The sequence below is a fragment of the Ziziphus jujuba genome, chromosome 4 (genome assembly GCF_031755915.1).
Source record: "Ziziphus jujuba cultivar Dongzao chromosome 4, ASM3175591v1".
NCBI lineage: Eukaryota > Viridiplantae > Streptophyta > Magnoliopsida > Rosales > Rhamnaceae > Ziziphus > Ziziphus jujuba.
In genome coordinates, this window is record NC_083382.1 from 15,611,621 (window position 1) to 15,638,605 (window position 26,985).

The following is a 26,985-nucleotide window of genomic DNA, read 5'->3' on the forward strand; positions in this document are numbered from 1 at the left end:
AATTACAAGGATAACCAATCTTAAGGCATATGCCAAATTTCGATACCTAGCCCATGACAAGGCAATGCAATTTTGTATTTCTACTGTAAACTACTAGCAAGAAGATTGATGAATCATTCTTATTACTTTATATTAAGAACATTGTTAGCCAAAAAAGAACTGGCATGTCTGTTATATGCTAAATAATGTCTTCATTCTAATTAACATCAATAGGAACTCCTATGTCCTTCCCATTCCAAAATTGGATTCGACAGGTTTATTTAGTCTAAATAATAATTTTCAATATACAATACCAAAGGTACTAGAGATGGATAAAATTGCCATTAATTCTATTGCAAACACACCTCTCAACGAGAGCAGTAAAATCACGATAGTTTTGCATACAAGAACTACTAATACAACCTGATACTCTAAACCTAAATGCATCAGCAATTTTCCAACCTCCCAGTGGTAAAAATATCTAGTTTACATGAACAAAATATGCATAACATTTCATCCATTTTTTAAACAATGAACAAGCCTAGTCAATGTTATACAAGGTAACTGGAAAATGAACAGCACTTCCAATGCTCGGGGAGCAACTAGCTCACCATGATAAAAAAAAATTAATAAATAAGAATGACTTAAAGCCTAATTTCCATCCGGAGTCCATAGTACAATGAACTAAATCATCCATTGAAATAATGAAAACAATTCTGAGCAACATAAACAGTAAATGGTGCATTGTACAACACAAAACAATTAAAAAAGTCAACTTAATTAACAAATGGGTTGAATTTGCTGCCCAAAAACAAGTGCAAAAACTCAAGCTAGATCTTTATCTCTGTTTTAACCATGCAAGGAATATGTGGGCTGTTTTTATTTTATTTTATTTATTTATTTTCTTAAGCTGAAGAATCAGAGCTCACACAGGTATGTAGTTCATTCTCAACTTCTGGCTCTGTTGATTTGTTCACGCCACATTAAAATGATTCAAGCAGCTAACGAACATCACATTTATGAATTCAGATCTCTAACTTTGATCAAAGCATACCATGTTGAGGCTTTGTCTATTTGATGTTGTAGCGACTCCAATACCGCAGCATCTCACACCTTAGCATGGTTGGTTGTTTTTTGAAAGACACTATTTGTAGCCTTCGCTACTAAGTACTGTTAATCTACTTTTTAATGTAGTGCACACGTATATAATTCTCGCACTAGCGTGACAGCGATTTTCCTTATCAGTAAGATTTTAATGGTAAATCAAAAATAAAATACATACAATCAAGTTTGTGAATGTACGACATATAAAAAGAAACAACATACTAAAAACATGTACTCAACAAAAATATATATACTAAAAACATATTTACTATTGACAATTGGCAATCCATATAAGAACATAACATTGGAAAAGAGGCCAGAAATAAAAATTCCACAACCCATAGAGATTAATATATAGTTTTTTTGTTGGTAATGAGAGGATAATATATATATATATAGATATGGTACTCTCATCACCCTAAAATCCACTAAATCTTAATGGAAGAAACAAGCTCCACAACCTTTTTCAGTTGGGAAATAAGAGCAACAACATTCTCCAAATCAATATCATCCACAGCAACACCAAGCAAAGCTTTGGAAGCAGCATTTGATTCAGCAGTTTTCTTGGAGTTACAACAATCACCAAAATATATCCTCTTCATAATTTCAACGATGTTTTGAAAGAGAATAATATTGGAATCTTTTGGGTCAGACAAAGTTCTTGTATGGTAAATCAGTGTGCTCTCCTTGCTCTTCTGGCATAATTCATTCAGAACAATTTTCGATGACTTATTGTTACTAGCCATTGCTCAAAAAACTAGGAAGATTGTTTTTCTTCCACTGAAGAATTATGCTTAAATGGTAAAGAAAAAAAAAACATAAAAAAAAGACTAGTTGTTCAAAATTTTGGCGTTCATGTTTGGAATTTTAAAGGGCATCAACCAATTACACACCACGGAACCCAGAAAAAAAGGAAACGTAATTGAGAATTTGAAAAGCACGAAAGACTTTTGGTGTTTTTTCAATACATGATTATTTATTTTTTTTTCAGATTCTTTTCTTCATGTTAATTTGTGCAGATTATAAGGCATTAAAATTAAACATTAAAAACCGAATTAAGATACTTTGTTATGGATATTTTACTCCAGATATTTAATTTGGAATATCGATCACACCATTATTATATCTCGAACTTTAATTTTCCTCTAAAGTTTAAAAAAAAAATTTATGTGAAAACTCTTTATCCAGATATTTCTCATCCGTTTCTTTTACAGTCATTTATTTTTTATATACAAAATTTTCGCTCAAATAAAATTTATTTTATAAACATTTACTTTATTTTTGCGGCTATTTTTCTACTGTACTTTTTCCGCCAACCTTTTTTTGTTTTAATTGAGAACTTCTTTTTATTACAAAAATTTATAATTTATTTATCAGTTAATTAAACAAATGATACAACTCTGTTAAATTATATTTAATCCTATTTTTTCAAAAGAACTATAATCGTTTGTATCTTTTTTTTTTTTTTGGGTTAAAAAGATATTTGTTTTTGTGATATGAGAGGCCTACGGACAATATATGTAGTTTTATAGCAAAACCCAAAACGTCTGTTTTAATTTTCTTTCCAAATAAGAAATTTGATGGAGACATTGATGATTAGTAAGCGGAGAGGTCAGTGTAATAATTTTTGGTCCGTGACTCTAATTCCTGTCATAATTAGATGATGCGTACTTCCCATTTCCAATTAATATTAATAAAGCTACATATTTACCATAACAAAATATTATTATATTAATTCTTATTCTATACATTGAGAGCTAAATTCCATTAAAATTCATCTAACAAAAATGCATAATTAGTCATTAAATTATATATATATATATATATATATATATATATATCAAACATTATATGAGATCTATTTTCCGATCATGGGGTTTCCCAAACTTTATTTAGAAACAAATTAAGAGAATAGAGCTATATATATATATATATATATATAATTTCATGAGTAATTATATATGGTGTACATATAAAGGAGAAGAACAAATTAAACAAAATTTCCTAACATGAATATATCATCTATAACTGTTAGAAAATTTTCTATTTTGAACTTTCGAAGGTATAGCAACATATACAACTCATATCTCAAAAAAAAAAAAAAAGAATTAATGTGATAAATTGAACAGGTCTAAGTACGTATATATGTTCATGATCCTGTTTAAAAGTGAATGAAAGAAAATTCGATTGTCCATCTTCTAATATCCGTCCGTACTGCTGTAAGAGATTCTGGAAAGAACAAAGATACAAGCTGATGAAAGAAACACAGCTCCAGCAAAACATGCAAGATCCAAACCAGTAACCAATGGTATGCTTTTGAACTTCTGTAGCACTCCCACTTGCAGTATCATCATCATTGCATGTCCAATTTTCGATTTTGCTTGCGATACTGTTTGCATTTCAACCCATGCAGGAACCATCTGATGGATCATCATAAAAAATATTAAGTTATATATATATATATAAATGAGTGAGATAGTTTCCAGAAGATCAAATCTGTATTATTTATTTATATATATATATATATATATGTACCTTCATATAGAAGAGACCGAACAAGTTCGATCCAGAAAGTGTTGAACCTTTTTCTTTGATGATATTTGATCCAACAAACATGGCATACAAGCCAAACCCGAACATTAGCATGGCTGTTCCTACTAGGAACATATCTGTATGTAAATTAAAGAACAACATTATAAGGAAAAGAAAAATTAATTAATTATTTGCCAGCTAGAAATTAAACTTTTAATTTTTGTGTATCATAAAAAAGCGAGTGAGAGAGATTATTAATTACCTATGGCTTCAATAAGTAGCTCCACTACATGTCCTTGATCCGATTTTTCTGATAATGCATGGAAATACCGGAAATATGACTCTAAAATTGTAAAACATCCCTGTAAAATAAATGCACATAAAATTTCTTTGATAATGCTAAAAATTACAAACAAAAAATAATAATAATAATAATTAATAACAAAACAAAAGATAAAAAATAAAAAAACAAAAGTTATTGTAACTAGCTAGTTAATTACCTCAAGGAAACATAATACAGAACCGATCAATGAGCCTCCAACAGCAAACAATGTAAAAAATCGACAGTCAATAATCATCTGCAGACACACAGTGATATTCATCTCTCGTTATTTTCTTGTGAAACTAGCATGTATATATATATATATATAATATTCTAATATATATAGAATAAAGAATATACCTTTTCAATGGCCATCTGGAGTCGATGCTTAAGACTTTTTTGTCTGAAAGTGTTTCTCAAGAAAACAAGGACAGCATGGTTTGCATTTAGAATCACAGAAACCAAATATTCTAAGATTCCTCCAATCTGAACCTCCTTTGGTTTGGACGCTGTCATAACATTCTCCGAAGTGGAAAGGGAAGCCTTTACGGCCACCGTTTGATTCCTCTGATGATGATAAAGATGCTGATGATCATGATCATGATGACCAGTACTACTACAGCTCCCACCAACAACTCTTTTCTCTCCGTTGTTCAGACACCTAACCATCGTCGCCTGAGACGAAGACGGCGGAGAAGAAGAAGAAGAAGGAAAATTCAAAGGTTTAGAGGACCGTAACAATCTAGTGGTTGCCATGGTTAGTTGGTGTTTGATTTTTGGTTTTTGGTTTTGATATATGGTGGTGGGGGTGGTTGTTTTTATATGGCAAGGGGGCCGAAGAAGATTCGCAGCATATTGGCTTGGTTTGTCCGGGCGTGGGCTACTAGCCGGCTAGCTGGGCTTCATTTTGTTTCTTGAAGAGGTGGGTTTGAATCTCTCTCTCCCTTCTTTGACCTCACGTGGTACTTTTGCGTAATTGCAGCGTGTGGGCCCACTTTTATTAAGACCCGGACACGTGTTCACAACGTAACTTTTGGGAGCTCCTTCATGGTGAAATTTCAAATTCAAGACCCACCGTCTTAAACAACGTGGTTATGACATTTGAGTATGTTTTTTTTTTTTTAGTTCAATTTATTAAAAAAAAGTGGTTCCCCTAGGTGATTATATAATTCCCTTGTTAAATTGGTGTCCTAATTTAATCCACATACCCCCAAAAATTTGTCATGGTGATTATAATTCCTCTATTAGAAATTGATATCCTAATTTAATCATAATCCATAATAGGCACCTAATATGTCTCCGAGCATCGTAAATGTTATGGCCACAATCAGCCTCATTTTCGTTTTTTTGTTAAGCAATTGTACCATCTTTGCGAGTTTATTGATAAATTAAATTGTGATTTTACATAATAGAATTATTTGTAACATTCAATGACTTCTAAACCATCTTAGTACTTTAATTTATTCCACCGATCATTGTCAGGTGAGTAAGAGAATAAAAATGACATGTACTAGAACACTTGTAAAACGAACGGTGTAGAAACCATACAGTTAATATCAGGACGGTGTATAAGAAAATTCACAAGGATGAAAGTAAAATGAACGGGTATTATTTATGGCGTGTATAATTTGTCTGCATTTGGAAATTCAGCAGTTCGTGCATTGCAGTCGGCAGGAAAGTCAGAATTGAAGATCCTTGGAAGCTGCTACCGTTGCATAAACATGGCATTAGCATATACGCATCGCATGCGTACTGTAAATTTGTTTTTTGGTGTGGAATATAAACCAACGGTGACAAAAAGAAGGTGGTCAATGCTCAAGGACTAAAAATCACGGGACACGTGGCAGCTTGTAGCACCACATAAGAGTTTTTTTTTTTTCATTTTTTTTTTTTTTTTTTGGTGTTAAAAAGTTTCACAAGTTAGAAAGCCTATTTCTGTTTTGTTAAACGCAAGAAGTGCCAAAAAGTTTGGTGCATATTTTCAATATGGATTACCAATTCAACTTAAGAGTGCTGATTTTGCATGGAAAAGTAGTGGGTGGAATTCATATGAAAAAAAAGCTTATATGTGAATTTAATCCCTCAATTTGATAAAAATACAGAAATTAAAAAAAAAAAGTGAATATAACAAATATATTAACTAAGTCAATCTTTGATAACCATCTAATACCTGAGTATTCGAAATCTCATAGCTATAGTGACCATAATCTTGTTTTTCTTTGTAATAATACCATTTTGATTCCAAAAGAAAACAAAAATAATAAATATACTTTTCTATGAGTTTTATTGATAATGGAACTTGTTTTTCACAATTTAGCCATCTCTTGTACCAAATACGGTCATTTAGAAGATTTAGTTTTACATATTATGATTTTACATATTAGAATTATTTGTCAAATAAATTTCATGCCTTCTAAACCATTTTATACTTTGTTTCTGACCATAGTACTTAAGGAAATTGGCACCGTTGCATTTCAAATTTTGTTGGGGTCGACACTTAGTAACTTAAACAATTTTTTCTAACATTTGACACCCTAAACTCATACAAATCTTACATCATTGGCCCATCTATTAAAAAATCTAACAAAACGAGTCACATGACGCACATGTAATGCTAGTACGAGGATAAAAAAGAATTTCACTTTCATCTATACAAAAAATAAAGAAAGTAAAAATAAAGCATAAAAGATAATGATAGAAAGAGAAAATGATAGAGTAACAAGGAATTTCGAGTTCGATCAATTAGAATGTTCATGAAGCAACAAGAAAAGCAAGATTACAAAAAGCCTGACCTCTTTGTGCACCCAAACCATATTAGCAAGGAATTTTCTTATGTTCATCCGAGATAACTAACATTAATTATCCATAAATGATGAGGTAATTAATCAGCTAACATTCACATAGATTGTCTATGTAATGAAATATGATTATTTAATTAACAATTTTTTTAAAAATATAATTATAAAACCCCAAATTAATGGAAGATAGTATATACCATTAATGTGGGAAAAAATGTAGGGAAGAGGGATCTGTTTTTATATGTTAGGGCAAAACGATCTTGCTTTCTTCATCGATTTTTTTCGATGGTGATGGATGTCGACATAGCTGTAATATTTTCAATGACTATGGGATCACTGGTGTTGATGAGTTCTTGTTGCTCGTACAACGTTGGGCATGGAGGAACTAGTCTGGTGATTCTGGATTGGATATGAGGTGCCTTTTGCAAACAACACAAGGGGTGCACATTGATGGGCCTGTTCCATTAACCAGGTTGCTGCAGGTGTGTTCACCTATTTTATCTAATCGATTGTCATCAATTTGTTTAGGTTTTGATTGGATCCTGTTTTGAGTGCACCCGAATTTGTAGTAGTGACATGCAGCCTTGGTTATTCATTGTTGAACGGCTTTGTTTCAACCTCGGACGTTCTCTTTAATGAATTTTTCATTGAGGTATGATGATGGATGGTGCAACAGTCCTACTAGAATCGACAATCGTGGGGTGTTCACTATATTTTTTCTCCATTATCTCTTTGATAATGGAATGGATTTGGACCGGAGATTTTAAGCTTGGTTTCTATCATCATCATCAATGTTGATGCAAAAATTGGGCTCGGTTAAAACTCCTACCTCCTTCGATCTCTAGCCTTTAAAAGATACCAGAAAAAACTTAGATTATAAATGTGGTGCTGACCAAAGATACTTTAATGCTCAAATTAATATTGGTATATTTAATTAGAAGTAAATAATTAATTATAAGATTTTGAATGGCATACCAATAAACAGTGGTGTTGATGTCGTCTATATTAATAATGCCTTCATGATACTTAATAAACATCGTAGATGAGACTTGATTATATAGTTTATCACTTAAGATTTATTGAATAATTATTGATTAAGCTTAGAGATCACGTTATCTTTGAAATTTACCTCATGATATGTCTATCACCAGGTCAATAGAGATTATTTGCATATTTAATTAGATACCAAAGATTATATCTTATGATATCTTGTAACATGTAGTAACATACTGTTTCTATAGTAATACAATATTTGATTGATAATACCATGTAACATTGTAATGCCAAGTAGGATCAGTACAGAGGATAATAATGTTACATAAGCAAATAATGCCATATCAGTTACCACATTAGCAAAAACCAAATTCATCTACAACAATCATCATCATCATCATCATCGTGATTATTATTCATATGAAAGTAAAATTACTTTGTTAACCCCTTGTACAAGCATCATGTGCATGTCACATGACTTATTATTTTAGATTTTTGTACACATGGACCAATGGTATTAGGTTTCTATGAGTTCCAAATGCAAAGTACCATAAAGAATTATTTTTAGGATGCAAAATGCCAACCTATTAAAGATTGAAGTGGTATGGTGCCAATTTCCCTATTATTTAAGAATATACTTACAGTTTCTTAAATATAAATGCTTCAATTATAAGCATGTAAGTAAAATAATAGAAAGGAAAAATGTATACTAAGAGGATGTATTCAATATGAATTTTAAAAGATTTTTATAAATTTTTCAAAAATAATTAACTTGGTAGAGTTTAAAGACTTTTATCAAATTTTAATTGAAATATTTAATTATATTATTTTTATATTAAAATTCTAATAGTAACTCTTTAATAGTAGCCGTTAGTGGTAACAAATATTATTTTTTTAATATAAAAGTTATAAAAGATTCTCATAAAATTTTATAAACTTTTATACTCAAAGAGTTTTATAGAATTACATAAATAAACTTTTATAAGCTTTCATTTTAAAAGATTTAAATATATTTTCATTTATTTTTAAATGCAATATAAACTTCATAGCAACAATATTATAATTCTCATGTCAATAAAAATATTATCATAAAAGAATAAAAAAATAAGTTACCTCAATAAGAGAAATTTATTTACAAAAAATAGTAATGGACATTCTTAGTTATTTAATTTTTTTCAGTGTCTAAAAATATAATAGATATTTTAAAATATTTATATTAAACAAAAATAAATGAACATAAAAAATAAAAAAAAAATATAGAAGGAAAATAGTGATGAAGGTCATTTCTCAAAACCAAATCATAGATTTATTGCACTTTGGTATATTTATTTATTAAAAAAATCAATTGTTACATTTTTATAAAAGAAAAGGTAATTATGTGACATGTAATAAAAAAGACAGAGAAAAAAAAAATCCTATAACAATTTATTATTTTTAGGCTTTGGCTTTGCGACAGGGAGAGAGATAGAGAGTGAGGAGAAGATAGATGGGTGTTTAAAATGCCTCACTTGGGTATAACTAATTCAATCCAAAAAAAGAAAAAAAATCGAACGGCGTGTGTGAAAATTAACCAGGATCAATGAAAGTGGTGTACATAAAATTTGTCTGCATCTGGAAACTCTGCAGTTCGTGCATTGCGGTCCAAACGAAAGTCAGAATTGAAGATCGCTCTGAAAGCTGCCACCGCCGCATATGTACGGCGTATACGCATGCCCACTGTGAATTTGTTTGTTGAGGGTTGTGGAATAAACACCAACGGTGAATACGAGAGGGTCAGTGCTGGAGGACTCAAATTATGGGACACGTGGCAGGCTGTAGAACCACAAAAAGGTTCACAATTTTGTTTACTTAATTAATTTTGGTGTTAAAAGTTTAGCAATTTAGAAAAGCCAATTTCCCTTTCGTTAGATGCAAGAAGTGCCAAAAAAATTTGGTGCATGCTTTCAATGTGGATTTGCCAATTCAACTTAGAATCCCTATTTTGCATGTAAAAGTAGTGGGTAGAATTCATATAAAAAACAATTTATCTGTGAATTTAATCCCTCAATTTAATAAAATACCAGAATAAAAAAAATGTGAATATTATATTTCTAGTTTTTTTTTCACATGCACCTCAATTCTGGAACTTTTATGACTTGCTAAGAGAGGATTTTATATATGGAATAAAAAAAGGGGTTTTTTTTTTTTTTTAAAATAGTCATCGTGCAAATCCATTCTTAAAAAATAGTAAATTTTTTTTAGAAATAGTAATTTTTTTTTAAAAAAAAATAACCATCATGCAAATCCATTCTTTAAAAAAAAAAAAGAAAGAAAGAAAAAAAAGCAAACTTTTAACCCATCCAGACCAAAATATTTTTTTTTATTTTTTTATTTTTTTTAATCTTTTTTATGTTTTTTCCCCTATCAAAATGTTGATTTTTGTTTTTTTATTGTTTTTGTTTTTTAATCCCTTCTTTCCCTTTCTCTTTTGAAACAAAGCTAGAGCTTTCCCTTTCACCTTCTTTCAGAAAAACAATTCCATTTCATTTTAATTATCCAAATAAATAATTTAAATATTTTTTTCTTATTACTCTCTGTTTTAATATTTTTCTTCTTATTTTTCTCTATTCTATCGATCTAAACTTAATGACAAAATTTCAAGTTATATAGGCGTAGTAGATTATATTTTTTTAATAATAGTTTTTTATTACTATATATTTATATTTTAATAATAGATTTTTGTTAATATATATTTATATTTATAATACAAGGTTTTTAATAATTTATGTCCATAACCATGTCAATCAATTTTATTAAATTTTTTTATTTAATAATCAATTTCAAATTTTCCCCATTTTTCATCCCTATATTTGAATTCATTGATGTTACATATATTTTTTATATGGCCTAAAGAATGATTATATATATATATATATATATATATGGCCTAAAGAATGATTATATATAAATATAGAAAAATTCTATGGTGCGGACTATGAGTATTGACGATGGTTTTTGAAAAACTGTTGTCAATACTCACAATCTGCACGTGAATCGTCTGCACCATAAACGGACTCTATGTATGTATATATACATAAATAGATATATAAATCTTCATATGCGAATATCCTAGTTTTATAAAATTCGGATATCAATATCAGCTTATGCAACATTTTACCTAATTTGTTCCCAACTTTACTAAAGTCAGAATAATCTGATGGAAAAATAACTATATATACAAAAATTCTATCATTAGAATATTCTGATAAAATTTTGTGCAGATGCCAATGTCTTGCAACGTGTTACGGAAAAATTTCTCTCACAATGTCTACATCCTTCATTAGGATATCCTAATAGTAGCTAGATTAATAGTAGCTAGATTATATATATATATATATATATATATAAAATAATAGATCTCAATTAGGCTTCAACTTAAAATAGTTTTCTTTAAAAAAAAAAATACAATAATTAAGATATATGCAAATTATGGTCTTTAAATTGAAAAATATTTTAATAAATATTAAAATGGTGTTAATTTAATTTATGTCTCTTAATCTGCGCCAAAATAGTCATGACAATTAAGTAGAAAATTATTTGTCATTTTTAACTTTTTAATTTTTATAGCTTTAATTTTTATTACTGTTTTAATTTTGAATATATATTTGAACAAAATTAATTTTGAATGTTAATGTACCAAATGTTGAAGGTATCACCTAATTAATAACTTAATACTAAAATCCAATAGGTAGCTTAATTGGGAAGTGTCATTCTTTGTGGAAAACTAAGATTTCTTGAGAAAGTTAACACTTCTTGTATTTTGAATAATTTTCCAAGATAAAAAAGGAGGGTACATTGGAAATCTATTTATGAGGATTTGAAAAAATAGAGTGGAAAGTAAATTCTTTTAAACTATTGTCATTTTATTTTATTTATTATTTTTTTTTTTTTTGAAAAGTTCTACTTGCAAGACCTTAAGGATTCTATTTAGTTTCCTTTTTGTAAAAGAAAAATGTTAATGTACCAAATGTTGAAGGTATCACTTAATTAATAATTTAATACTAAAACCTTATTAGTAGCCCTAATTGGGAAGTGTCATTCTTTGTGGAAAACTAAGATTTCTTGAGAAAGTTAACATTTCTTGTATTTTAAATAATTTTCCGAAGATAAAAAAGGTGGTACCATTGAAAATCTATTTCTGAAAATTTTAAAAAATAGAGAGGAAAGTAAATTCTTTTAAAATGGTGTCATTCTTATTTTTTTTATTTTTATGTTTTTCATAAGTTCTACTTGCATGGCCTTAAGGATTCTATTTAGTCTCCTTTTCTTAAAATTCAACCTCTATCCGTAAGCCTTTTTATGTTCTTTTTCAAATTTAATTTTTCTTTTAAAAAAAAAAAAAAAACCTTCTTTCTTCCAATGTGTAGTGTCCTGTTATGAAGGTGGCATTGTCGATCTATGGTGACTACTCTTTTTTATTTATTTTTTTCCAAATAAAAAAGAATAGTGATATAGAACCTTTAAAGCCTTTTTTTTTTTTTTTTTTTTTTTTCAATCTATGGAGTGTTTCATTTAATGCACAAGAATTAATTGAGAAAGAGAAGAAATAGAAATCTTGTATGTCGTCAGAACGTTGCTAGCATTGGAGAACGATTAGATCCTCATTATAGGTATGTCAGATCTTGAAGGCAAGGTAACAGTAACTTTTTTTTGGTGGTGGAGGCAATGGCTACTGCTAAATGTATAAAACCCTAACCCTAATTAAAAAAACATAGAAATAAGGAAAGAAGAAGGTGAAAGGGGTTTTTGATAAATTAATATGTAGGAAATTACATAAAGTCCAAATAGAATCGTAAAAGGAAAGTTTTATTTGCACTACATATCATGTTACCTGCATTACACGTCTTTACACACCCACTCTAAAATTTATTTTGCCTAGCTACACTAATAATTGTATCTATTTTATACTAAAATTAAACTTGACGGATATTACAGCCCATTATCACCTTTAATATCCTTAATGAGACAATAAAAATAAATAAATAAAAAATTTATCCCCAATTTGTATTTTGGGATTATGGTTCTAAATAGAACAATCTAATCACCATGCCCGCTCTGTTCTTCTTCACCTTAACACCCAACCGAAAATTAACTATATGTCTCAGTTAGAAAAGAAACAGGGAAAAAAAGTTAGAAAAAAATGAAAAAGAAAAAGGTAAAAGTATTTCAAGCTTCAATAATTTTCTTATTCACCCAACCAAAGATTAACTGTGAAACTCAGTTATAAAAGAAATAAAAAAGAAAAAGTCAAAGTATTTCAAGTTTCTATAACCTTCTTCTTCACCCAACCAAAAATTAATTCTATAACTTAGTTATAAAAGAAAACCAAAAAAAAAAAAAAAAAAAAAAAAAAAGGTAAACGTATTTCATGTTCCAGTAACCTTATCCAATAATCAACATAAAATAAGACAACGAATCAAGCATGCCCTCAAGTCCTCATCTAAAGCATTTATTAGTAATTTTAGATTAGGAATTGTACTATTTGACCACTCCAATTAAATTCTTTGTTGCTTTCTTGGAGGAACAGGAAATAGATATTTGCCAATAAGAATGACAATTGGGTTGGATATGGGTAATTTTAATTAGGTATTAGATTAGGTTAGATTTTGTAATTTTACTATCTAATCAAGTCGAGTCGGGTCAGGTTTAAGGAAACACGTCGGGTACTTGGATATATTTGTAAAAAAATACAATACATTTTTTTTTTTTTTTTTTTCAGTTTTATGCACATTCAAACTGGGTTGGAGTAGATAAGGGCGGGGTAACCCATGGGGTTGAGTTGGGTGAAATCCGATTAGCAAAGGAATCAAATCAGGGTAATTATGATGGATTTTTATCAAGCCAGGTCAGGTCAAGTCCAATTAGCGAAGGAACCGGATCGGGATAGTTATGATGGAATTTTATTGGATTGGGTTGGATTTAACCGAATTTGGATAAATCTAACCTAATTGTTATTCCTATTTGCCAAGCCCAAGACTATGTAAGTCATGCAAGAATAAAGTGACAAATGAGAATACATTGAGGAAACTAACATTCTTATACTTGCAACTTCACCATTATTATATGATTTTTGCTACATCAGCAATATGATTTGGGTTTATCTATGGTTTTCTTTTTTTTCTTTTTTTTTCTTTTTTAAATTGTAAAAGAGATAAATGCAGGGTTAATTGTAAAAGGAAATTGGTATTTTAGTTGTAGTGTATCTAACGATTCTCTCTACTTTTTTTTTTTTTTTTTTGACCCTTGAGATTATTTAAGAAATTTTATTCATAAGTCTTGTTGAAATACTAAAGAGTCATTAAAATTGAAGTGCAACTAACATGTTTTCTAGTGTGAATAGAATTGACCATTGTAAAAAAGAACCTCTCTATTTTTCTGAAAACAAATTTAATCCTTATTTAAAAGATACAATTAATTTAATTATTTGTAAGTTTTAAAAATTCCAAACAGTAGAAAATGAAACCAAATACATGGAAACTATATTTGTAACAGATCAAAACTAATAGTTTGGATATAATAATAACTGAATTAAGATATCCATAAATATATGTAAAAGAAAAGTTATTGTGTAAATTTTAGTTAATAGATTTATTGTTAGAAAATTGAACTTTTTACTTTGAAATATAAATGAACTCATATTAAAAAAATAAAAGCTTACTTCGGTTTATTAAATTGAATAATATTTTAATTAAAAATTTATAAAAATGAAATTGCATCCAAAGCAGAATTTATTGAAGGATATAATTTCATTTTTTAAATTGGATGCATATGTACGATTGATATATATAGTAAAACATTGATAGATGAATCATCTCGCTAAATGTATAAAATTATTCGGTTTGTACTTGAACTAGTATACTAAATAAATAAATTTACTAAATGTGTAAGATAGAATTTTTTTCAAAAAATCTTTTAGAACAAAGTGAATATGTAAATTAATATTTGATTAAACTTATAAAAAAATAAATAATATATGTACATTTACTAAACAATAAAAAAATTTTACGTAATAAATTTTTTTTTTCCATTTAGCTTTTTTCCAAAATATGCATATAAAATTTTTTGTTTTTTCCAAGATATAAAAAAAATGGGAAAATAAGAATTGAATCTACTGATAAAAAATCATAAGTAGTTTTCCATAAGTAAAAGTCAACTAATTAGCAGAGTTAACAATCTTCTTTGCATTTATTTGTTAGATTCCTTTTATTAGTGTACTTCTCTATATGATGGCGATGATGATGATGATGATATATGTATATATCCACCTGATATGCATTCTGAAGAATGAGACTCATATAAAGCTGCAGCATGTGCATTCAAACAAGACGGATGGAAAAAAGAAGAAAGGAGAAATTTTTTTAACCTTAAAAGTCAAGGACCAGGATCTTCTAGAGAAGTGGTAGTTAACGATATTCTCAATTCTGTCATACAACAAGTGTAAGGGAGCCCATTCATAGACAACAATCTTAATAATTTCTTTCAGCTGCACCTTCATTATATAAGTCATCTGGTGCAAAACAAAAAAATATAAAAGATGTATTGACAAAAATATGCTGCCAAAGAAACATTAGGAATACTAAGAGCAAGATTCTTTATTTATGATAATATTCCACTTGCAAAGGCAAAATCACATCATTTTAAAAATATAATCGTTGGTACTCAACAGACAGGTATGGGAGTTGAAATTCCATCTTTATATGAAATTAAAGAAAAATATCTAGGTATGAAATATAAAGAGATGCCAAAATATATAGAAAAGTTCAAAGAAAATTGGAAGACATATAGTTGTACAATTATGTGTGAAGGATGGACAGGACCAATTAAACTATCTATATTGAATTTTATGGTCTATTGCAAAGGGTTATCAGTGTTTTTTAAATTAGTTGATGCCTTAGATGAAATCAAAGACTATAATTGCATATATAAACTTTTGGAGGATGTTATCTATGAAGTGGATAAGAAGAATGTTGTGCAAGTAATTATGGATAATGGTTCTATATTCGTAAAGGCTGGTAAAAAATTAATGACAAAGTACAACTTGTATTGGATACCATGTGCTGCACACTGTATTGATCTTATATTTGAGAATATAGAAAAGCATGAGAGTATTATAAGAATCATTCAGCATGAAAGAATGATAACCAATTATATTTGTAATCATAATTGGTTACTTTCTTTAATACGAGATATATGTAAAAGCGACATAGTTCGACCAAGAATAATAATATTTGCAACCAACTACATTACTTTAAATAGTTTCCTTAAAAAAAAAAAAAAAAAACTTATCTAAAACAAGTCTTTACCAGTGATGTATTGGCTGAGCATCCATTGAATCGAAAAAAACCAGGTAAAAAGGTGGAGAAAGTTATCATTGATAATCATTTTTGGGATTTGATTACTCACATTGTTAATATATATAAGCTATTATATAGTATTTTGCGAATTGTTGATGCTGAGTTCATATCTATGATACCAATATTGTATGATTGTTTTCAAAAAAAAGATATGCAATCAACAACCAAAGAGGAATTCAGTGGGTTATGGACATCATAGATGCTTGATGGAATAATACACTTTCTTATCCTTTCTATATGGTTGATAATTTTATATCAATTACTTATTATTAATTTTTATTTTATCAAATAATTTACATATTAGATTTAATTATTATTATTATTTTATAACATACTTTCTGAATCCATGATTTTAGTATAAAGAAGGACTTAGCACTGAGTCAGATCTTATACAAACTATTCACGATGTTTTTATAGTATTATATCCAAATTCGGATCGTATATCTCAATTTGGAAATGAAGTAAGATTTTGTTTTTTTTTTTTTTAAACTAACGTATAATAAAGTTTCTTATAATTTTTTCGTAATTACATATAGATAACATGCTTTAGAAATGCACGAAAAAGGTTCAGCGATCGTGTAGCAGCCCGAGCAGAAATGATACCTGGTATGTGCATTTGAGTATATTTATTAATTATTATAGAATAATCATGTATGAAATATTTAAAATTTTATTAATATTTAAAATTTAATATATTTTGATTCATAATGTTGAAATATACAGCTAAATAGTTATTAATGTATGAGAATAGCAATCTAACACTCAGAAAACTTACTATAAGTATTTTGTCACAAACTGTATCATCATTTGCATACATGCCAGTGCAATTGGAGTACATTTGCTTTAATACACATAAAACAACAAAATAAGCTCGCATATGAAGAGCTTATGAAATTGATTTTTTTTTTTACTATAATATGAAATTGTGAATTCGTGATATAGAATTAACAAATCAAATGCAATTAGATTCAGATTATTTAGATCTTCTTGAAATTAGAGCTAATCTTGGTGAAGATGAAGATAATTTCTATTATCCAATGGATTAAGAATTCACACTTAGATGATGATGAAGGCAATCCAGATTCTCGAGTTGTAATCCATGCTTCACAATTAGGGATAAATATTGACAATATAATTGCTGAAGAAGTTATGAACAGTGATAATGAAGGTAATAATTCATTTAAAATAGTGATAAGGCCTTCAACTAGGCGATTTAATCCTAGTTTAGAAACATTTGGTGGTGGTTATGCTCAACTAAATAAATATAAGGATGAAGATGATGATGATGATGTCGTTGATCTTGATGATGATGATGATGATGGAGGTAATGGTTATGGTGGCGATAGAGGAGGAGAATAAAATATATGTGGAGGTGGGGTTGGAACATAGTATCTCGAACTAAACCAACAACCATTAAGCCCATTTATTGGTGAAGATCAAGACACACATGCAACACAAGATTTTGATCATGGGGGTCGAACAGCAAGCACTGGTTCAAGCTGACACTATGAAATTTCCATGATGAATCAACTTGATAAAGATTATCTTTCTAACTTTTTAGATTCAATGAGTTTAAGTACACAAGTTAGTTATCAATATGGAAATTCTGAGATTTCAATTGTGTATCCAATTGATCAAATGAGATCATATAATCCTCACAATGATTACAGTATTGGTATCTTTAATCATCTCATGTCTCAAAATGAATACTACACATCTCCTTGGGTAAATTCACATTATCCATGACTTGGATAGTTAGTTAGAAGTGATAGAGAAAGATATACTTGGCATATTCACAATTATATAGAAAATTTCTCTAACATGATGAGTTGGATTATCTATTATTATACTCGCGAAATATTGGGATATAATCATCAATTTAAAGCACAAAGGAGTTCTTTTTGATATTAATAATGAATTACAAATTATATTTGAGAATTTCATATATCTTAGTATTATCTGTTAAATTTTCTATATTTTGGTAGTAACAAACATTATATTTTTTTCATTTACAATAATTTTTAATATTTATGAATTATTTTATTATCATTATATTCTAATTATTATATTTTTTTATGTTATTTTACTATATTAATTATCGTATATATAAAAATTTATATTGTAAATTAAATATTTATAGTTTCTATAATTTTATTAATATTTTTATTGATATTAACATTTTTACAAAATTATATTTTTAATATTTTTATTAATATCAATATTTTCATTACTGATGGAACATGAACATATGGAAGAACCTATTGCATCATGCCATCATTTTGCTTCAATGACTACTGCAGCAAGAAAAAAGATTATATATATATAGTTTGAAAAAAAAAATCAAAAAAAATATTTTGGGTAATTAAAATATTTGAAACGTTGTAGAATTTAAATGGAATTGTGAAGAGAATTACTCTATATTCAATCCTATTTCAATTCGATTGGATTTGGCCCGAACCATTTTAGTCGGGTGGACACCTGGAAGTTGGGGACTAAAACCGTAATCGGCGGTCTCCTCACACTTCAAAACCCTCAGTCAGCTCTAAAACCCTTCAAGTCTCCGATAAAATTTCCATTAAAGAGAAAAACGAAAACCAAAAAAAAAAAAAGAATTTTCCCGAGAAAATAAAAAAGAAAACCGCCACAAGAAAGAGAAGAAAGAAGAAATTCATGGAGGATAGAGCGAAGAGCTTGGCATTGGTTGGAGTCGGAGCTCCTTTGGACTCAGTTTCTACCATTGCTCTTCTCAAGCTTCTTTCGAGGCGAGTCTTTTTAGGTCGCGCTGTTTATAGTTGATTGTATATATGTACATTTCTACGTTTCGAAAAAAATCTGGTTATGGTTGTTATTATTCCTTTTATTTTCCCTTAAAATCTTTCTTCATTGTTCATAATTTGCTCTATTTTCCAGATTGGGTGACATTCGGTTGAAAATTTTCATATGTAATATTTTTTTTATTATTTTTAATTTTGAAACTTTGAATTATAGATGGTTTAGTAATTTAGGACCACCATTTCACTGAGACTGTTTGAGCTGTTTTATTTTTATGGTATTTTGCCCTCAGCATTAACAGTAATGCATATTTGCAGAAGGATGACAAACCACTGCAATAAGAAGGCTACTGAATTGGAGACTAAGTCACCATTTCAATGTAATTTGGTTACATATTGAAATAACCCTGCTTTTTCAATGCTGAAATGCATATATCTATTATGCCTGAATTTGTGGTCTTTATAATTGCGTTAAAAATATGATGATGGTGATATCTAATTTCATTTTCTGTCCTTAGGATCTTATCCCACTTCCATATCATGAAGTTTGTCAATTTTGCTTATGATTCTCATAACTTCTTAGAAGGTAAAAAGGCTTTTGTCTGAGACACATACAAGATGCAATGAGGTTTCTTCGGATGGAAATGATGGGATGGCTTGTGCAAATCTGCTAAATGACGAGATAGTTTCTGAACAACTAACCAGGTACTATTTGAGAACTGTTTTTAACCTAGGAAAATGAAAAATGAAAACTTGTTTAATGGCACTTTAAATATTAACTAAAGGATATTTAGTTGTAAAAGGTTAATTTGAAAAATATGGTTTATTGTGTTAATACTTTGAATTAAATGAATACAAGCATTAATAGCATAATTTAGATAAATGATAGGTTATATGTTTGGGTGCGTATTTATACAAATGTTTTTGTCATTCTGGATGGTGGTTGTTAGGATGTTGTTTTTCTGTTTTGTATAGGAACATTCAATTTTTTGGCCTTGAGTCTCAACAGAAAGTGACTACATCCTATGTTGTGTCATTGGTCTTGGAGGAGTTGGAAGTCATACGGCTTCAATGCTTTTATCGTCAGGAGTTGGCAGGCTTCTTCTCGTGGACTTTGACCAGGTATCTTCCGTGTGCACTTTTCCTTTTTTTTTTTTTTTTTATATATATTTTTTTCTTCTTTAGTCATTTTAACAAAGTTGTGGAGCATATTAAAATCCATGTTCATGTTTTTGCTTCTATTATGAGTTGCACTTTTTCTTGTCTTATGGGACATTAGACAAGTTGTGCCAAAGTTATACATGCTTTAGACAATATTTATACAATATAACCTTCAATTGTTCTCCTTGGTTGTGCCTCTTAATCAATTAGTGGCTATATAACCTTTAACAGTGATTATTTTCTTTTACGTCTTTTTTCTTTTTCTTGTTTTTTTAATAATCAGAAACATTATTAAAATAATCTTTGCAGTCTGGTATTGTTATAAGAATCCATATTGGTTTTAAAATTCTCATTTTGTCTTCCTGAAGATTTCCAGCAACAGTATCTCTTTTGGTGGCAAACATGAGAAATAGAAAAGTCCTAGGTTTTTTAATTCAAACTTAGCAGAAATCAATTTTCTCATTGTATGACACTTTTACTCAATTGTTGATTGTATAAAAAGGTATCACTTTCATCACTGAATCGACATGCTGTTGCAAAAAGAGCAGATGCTGGTATTCCAAAAGCCCAGTGCCTCAAAGAACATTTCTCATCAATCTTTCCAGAGTGCCATATCAAAGCAAAGGTGTTACTATATGATGCATACATTTCTCATCAATCTTTCCAGAGTGCCATATCGAAGCAAAGGTGTTACTGTATGATGCATCATCTGCAGAAGAGATCCTTTCAGGTTGGCCTGATTTTGTTTTGGATTGCATTGATAAGATTGACACGAAGGTACCTCTTCTTGCAAGTTACTTAAGTTATTATTTTTTAAAACCTGCAAGTCATAATATATAAAATTCTTGAACATGATATCAGTCATCAATGGAAAATCTTGTACTTCTGTTCTTCTACTATTTCTGCCTATGGTCTGCAGTTGAAATTAATATCACATGGCTAGCTAAATAAGGTTGCATAAACATTTAAGTGATAACAACTTGATTATCTTCCCTTCATGGAATTTCCTTTCTTGGGGATTACTAACCAGGTGAAACTTTGGGGCATAAACTCGTAAAAACTTGGACACCACACCTGTGCTCCTAACATCTCTCAGTAATTTCTCACATTTCATCAAATCACTTTATCATGTATGTTATGTTAGAAATTACTAGTAAATGTGTTATAGGGCCCAAAAGTATGGCTATCTCCTGAACCATCAGTAAAGGTCTGTGTTTTAGAGAATTTTTATCTGCATTATATCTTAGAATGACACTAGGTAATACTTAATTTGTGCACAAACTTGGTTAATGGTGAAATGAGGTTAGTTGTGGAGGAATCAGAAATCTGATTTGGTCACTGCTCTATCGTATCCATGTCATGTATCCCTATATGAATTGCAGTACTTGTTTTCAAATGCTTGATTTGTTATATGTAATAGGTGGCACTTCTTGCTGCATGTGTATGTAGGGGTTTGAAGGTTCTATCAGCAACAGAAGCTGGTGCTAGAGCTGACCCAACAAGAATTCATGTTGCTGATTTGAGAGAATCTACGAACGACCCATTATCTCGATATGTAAAGGTGCTGGCTTGTTTTAATTTAGAAATTTCTATAACTGCTTGTTAAAAGTTTTTTGCATGCTTTGACTCACTGTCGCTTTTTAGTGTATCTAAAATCTGTTTTCTTCATTGTGCAAACTCATCTATCATATCTTATTTAAGTTTTTTTTTTTTTTTTTTCTGCTTTTTGAGATATATATTCCCAGCATAAGGGACTGATTTCTTAAAAAGCTTATAGCTTATAGTAAAGATGTTCATCACTGTTTATCAAGCTCAATACAACACAACATGTACTAGCATTTCTTATCGTGTAGGCCCACCCAACTAGTTGAACCAAATGTCATGTGGATCACTTATAAAATATTTGTAATGTTCCCCCCCACCCCCAATGTCGTGGATTTCTCATTCTCTTTGATATTTTTAATGTTTGTTCCTTCTCGATAGAGTAATGTTTTCAACCAAAGAAATTTTTACTCAGTCTCCTTGAAGCTAATACAGTTTGAAACTAGTATTATGTGTATTCTTTGTCTGTGTGAAAACCTTGTCAATGTTGTGATTTGTGCGTTACTGCTTTCTATTAGAGTTCAGTGTACCACTTTTATGAAGGTGAAGCAGCATTTCAGATTCTCTTTTTCCTTCGCTAGTGTAGTACTTATTTCTGGCACCAACTTCTATCATCTTATTAAGTTTCTAATTATGGCATTGATGGTGGAATTCCTGTTGTTTTTTCTTTAGAGAAACCCAATGCAAAGCTTCTTCCATTCAAAGGACCTAGTGGAGAAGAAAATCCTTCAGATTATCAGGTAAGCAAGAATACTCAAGGAAAACAATTGAGTTGTATTTTACTTTTTGGATATATATGGGTAACCAGGGCAAGAACTCTGGAAAACGGTGTACTTATTTATCTTTAAATTATTTTCCTACAATGAACCCATATATTTGATTGCTCCTTAACAGATAACGGTATTGTTTTATCATTTATAATAATATTGTTAAATCATCTGCATTTGAAAATTATAATTATTAGTTGCTAAATTATTGTTGTGAATAAATTTTCTGTGGTTTGATATTCTATCCTCTTATTCTGATATCAGATAGTACCAGGTTTTAGAGTTCATATCATTCCTGTCTTGGGGACCATTCCTGCAATTTTTGGACAGGTCATGGCCTCCTATGTTGTTACGCAACTGGCAGGGTTGCAAGTTCAAACAGAACCTGTGGTAAGTTTGGATGTGGATCATTATCGGACTCTTCATCAATGTCTTATTGAGCATGAGGAGTCACTGTATGGTACTGCCATGCAAGTCCAGGTATGAAAGTTGATCCTCTCGAGATCTTTGATTAAACTATGCCTTTCTAATCTAATTATTCTATCAAGTTTTTGGCACATATATGCACTCTTTTCAGTTCATATATGGCATGGTTGACATTTTAGGTATCAGACCAGCTCCTTTAGTCCAGTTCAGTTATTGGTGCTATTGCTTGGACGTGGTACCATTTTTTAATAGTTTAGCTTTCATGACAATATATAAAATTAGAAGTTCTACGATCTTATGTAAATATTATTTATGACAATATATAAAATTAGAAGTTCTACGATCTTATGTAAATATTATTTATACTTTTTCTGATAATTATATGGTAAGTGCTTACTTATATATTTTGTGTATCTATTGCAATTTCTTTTAGGTTGATGTGGATGAAGCCATGTATATTGCAAAAGAGTTGTGGCATGGACGAAGTGCTAGAGAGCTTTTTGCAAAAGATGTAGAACGTGGAATGTGGAGATCTTTTAATGAATTGATGCTTGTGAGGTATGGTTATTTAAGTACTACCATTGAATAATTTATAGGAACTTTTTTGTTGTAAAACTCAAAAAGTACAGTAAATTTTAGCCTGAAACGTGACAGTTACAGGTATGGAAGGTGGAAGTTTACTGAATAGGTAAAGTGCACACATGTTCTAATTCTTTCCATGTCTGTCCCTTTCTTTTATTTTTATGTTATATTTTCATTATTTATTAAATTGCAAAGCGTATTTTTTGTCATTATGATATGTTATTGTTTATTATAAGACCAACTTCAGACTATAAGAGAAACATACAAGTTAGTAATATCATAAATAGAAATGGATTTGTAAAATTGCTTGTTTACTTAGTAGGCAATGCATACTCAAGTTTCAAAGTTAGCAATCTGTCCGTCTCATGTGGAGGTTGGTTGGTTATAATTTCCATACAACCCGTACATGAATTATTTAATTGTGTTGGAATTTGTGAAACAAATAGAACCAGTTAGAAACTGGCAAAGCATGACAACGTGACCTGCAAAACCTATTTAGTAACGGGTCATTTTGCCTTACTATGATATGAGATTAACTCTTGTGACCTCATAAAGATATTTGACAAACCTTAATAACACTGGCAGACCATAAAGCATGAAATATTTCTAAACCATTTGCTCTTCATCGTTGTCCAAATTTATAAGTGTAACAAGAGACTATGTGAATTGTAAAAAATTATGCTAAATTTCTTAATTATAGCATGTAAATACAACCTAATATACAGATGCCTCATAATCACTTTTTGGATATTTTGTTTTAAATTGGTTCAAGGTTGGGTAATAGAGTTGTCAATATAACCAGAATGTACTAAAAGACATTGAATTGTTGGAAAAACACCAATGTCATATTGTATTGTAATTGAATGTAAACTGGTGCATTTCTGATACAGTGAAGCTTATATCATGTCTCATTAAAATAGGGTTGCCTCTTGTAAACTTTATTTAATTGACGTTGTTGTGCTTTTGATCCAACATTTCCATTTTTTCTTTTTCTTCTTTTTCAGGTGGGATAGGCAAAAAATGGGCATCTGTCTCCAACTTAATTCTTTTGAAATTTAAAAAGGTATCTATAACTAAGATTAAAATTGAGCTTATTGATGGCACTTCATCAATTCTTTGAAACAAACATCCTTTGGCTGTTGTGGTAGTTTGATAGTTGGGCTCCATTCCTAGAAGTTCAAGCTTTTGGAATTTGTGCTAATTTAACGCAGTTTTAAAGCGAAATAGTTGACTGGTCATTTATAGAATATGATAATAAATAGAACTGCATGGTAAAAAAATATCAATTTGAGAACTCTTAAGTAGGTTGAAGAGCATTTTTCTATCCCCAGTTATGCGTAAAGTAATTGTTGAGTTAGTATCATTTCTACTGCATGTAAATAGAAAGCTGTTTCTGTCCTTGTGTTTTCTGCCAAAAGAATGATTCTTCTTGCATTATTCTTTCATATATTTGCATGGTAAGGGTACAGATTTTGACGGTTCCCTTCCCTCTAAACCTTTCAACTAGTTTCTCAAATGATCTATTTTTATGTAAATGAGAAAATATCCCTCTTGCCATGTCGCCTTTAACGACTAAAGAGCAATGCAACACTCACCAAATTTGTTTACAAGACTCTTGGTAAACAATGACATGGCAGTATATGAGTGGTTAATAGATTATTCATGCCCTACAATCGTATCATAGGAGGAAAAACCAATTGTGTAATGCCACGTCATTGTTTAACCAAAATTTTGGTAAACAAATTTGGTAGGTGTAGAATTACTGATAACTAAATGCATTTGCTTCATTTTATCTTGGCTGCTTCCACTCTGTAATATGATAATTGGCATCTTATATTGGCTGCCTAAGTGGTTTACTACCTTGGCAAATATTTGACCTGCTAGTGTAATAAGAAATTACCAAAGCATACATTTGAAGTTTTTTAATTTTTATTTTTTTAATCATTTTAATTTTAATTTTAATTTTATTTTATTTTTTTTGTTTTCCAAATGGTCATTCTGTAGTTTGTTTTTCCTCCTCAGTTCGCTGTCCGTGTTGAGAGGACACATCCTTCCTCTTTCTTCCTCTCTGCCCCTTTCCTCTTCCTCCTTGATGAAGGCAGTTATTAAGCTTCTTTTGTTGACTTTAACATGGACTTGCATATGGCATTAAACAATATGATCAAACCCAATGACATCTCTTGTCCAATTCTGCTATTCTGTAATATGATGACACTGAGTTATTGTGAGATATCTTCAATTAACAAGTATAAAGGTAACTTAATATCCTTGTTTCCAAGATAGGCATGATAGAAAAACTGTTGTTCCATTATAAATGGTGAGTGCTGATGGTCTAAAGTAGGATTTGTTGTGGAAATGAATCCATTTACTAAAGTTGAAGACAGAATAATTTGCAATGTTGTTAAGTACATTATAATGCCTCGAGCTTATGTAAATATCATGTTGTTTGACAGTTTGTTTATTTCATATTTACTTTACAAATTTGTTTTCTTTCATCTTTTCCCTAACGAAATCTCGTTCTGCTGGTTAGGCAGATGAACATGAATCAATGACACTCGATGATATTAAAGAAAAGGAACCATAATTTTTCAATAGGGTGACATCTGTGCTGAAGCGAGCTGAACTAGAGTTTGATTTATGACTACATTGAATCTCCTTTTTCCATCTTCAGCTCTAGTTCAGGGGTATTACCTTTCCTGTCCTTTCGTTGGTTTTATATGTGGAAAACTTTGTTCCTATATGTATAGTACCCACCCAAGAGGAGGACCGGGGTCAGAAAGAAATATTTTTATCAATCCCAGAACATGAAAGTCCTAGTAAGCCAATGAAAATGAGCATAGCAAACATACTCACGTAGAAAATCCTGTAGCGCTTTTAGATTTTTGCTTGTATGCCATATGTTTATTTGAATGAGGATAGGTTTTTGCAGGTTAATTGAAATCAACATGGAATTCAATTCATATAACTAAAAACTTTTGCCAGCATGTTATCCTGCTAATAGTATAAATGAGAATCAAGTTAAGCCTTGATTTAATTTGACTGAGCTGGTTGGTTAGAGCACGGTGATCCGGTTTTTCCTCAACATTTGGCATTAAACAAAGAATAAACTGGATAAATTTTCCTGCACTGCAGATTGACAAAAATGAAACGTTATAACTGAAAACAGGACAAACAGTATTAGAGGCCTGTAAACCCCAAGGAAATTAGAGAGATATGCATTCTTATATGAAAAAGACAATAAAATCCCTTGTGATATTATTGACTTTGGCGTTGAAATGTTGTCATTCACCATATTGGTGCCTTTTGCAGTTCTCTTGTTTTCCTTGCTGTCCTCTGGCGTTACATCAAAGTGGTTAGTGACAAAACATATTACATCACCTAATATGTGAAATTTAACTTTCAATGCCATATAAAGCGTAAAGCGTAAGAAAAAAGGACATTAAATGTAGTTAAAACTAGCCTAATAGCATCAACACTTTTTTTTTTTACTTTTTTTTTTGGTTCCCCCTAGGTTTCAATTGTTTATTTATTTTTTTTCTCCAGTTAAACCTTTTT

The 26,985-nt window shown here is 29.9% G+C and overlaps 2 protein-coding genes across 2 annotated transcripts; one reads left to right on the forward strand and one right to left on the reverse strand.

Moving 5' to 3' along the window:
• Positions 1–3,073: 3,073 nt before the first annotated feature.
• Positions 3,074–4,812, reverse strand: LOC107417366 (uncharacterized). The gene is made up of 5 exons (XM_016025983.4): positions 4,298–4,812; positions 4,116–4,193; positions 3,878–3,977; positions 3,619–3,752; positions 3,074–3,503 (listed from the first exon to the last, which is right to left on the reverse strand). Exons 1-5 carry the CDS (start codon positions 4,691–4,693, stop codon positions 3,282–3,284), a joined length of 930 nt encoding a protein of 309 aa, XP_015881469.3. The 5' UTR covers positions 4,694–4,812; the 3' UTR covers positions 3,074–3,281.
• Positions 4,813–18,791: 13,979 nt separating this feature from the next.
• Positions 18,792–26,985, forward strand: LOC125422031 (tRNA threonylcarbamoyladenosine dehydratase). Its single transcript, XM_060816782.1, is given in 14 exon segments — positions 18,792–18,883; positions 19,239–19,272; positions 19,476–19,597; positions 19,868–19,920; positions 19,923–20,014; positions 20,556–20,678; positions 20,741–20,830; positions 21,474–21,624; positions 22,280–22,395; positions 22,687–22,902; positions 23,282–23,406; positions 24,435–24,453; positions 24,455–24,493; positions 25,961–26,985. Coding segments are annotated over 14 exon segments (1,383 nt in total). The 3' UTR covers positions 26,072–26,985.

Excerpts from the sequence above, each read along its gene's own strand:
- LOC107417366 (XM_016025983.4), bottom strand. The coding sequence starts at position 4,693 with ATGGCAACCACTAGATTGTTACGGTCCTCTAAACCTTTGAATTTTCCT. Across the intron at positions 3,753-3,877 it reads GCTACTTATTGAAGCCATAG|ATATGTTCCTAGTAGGAACA; the intron begins GTAATTAATAAT and ends ATTTACATACAG. Across the intron at positions 3,504-3,618 it reads TCGGTCTCTTCTATATGAAG|ATGGTTCCTGCATGGGTTGA; the intron begins GTACATATATAT and ends ATGATCCATCAG.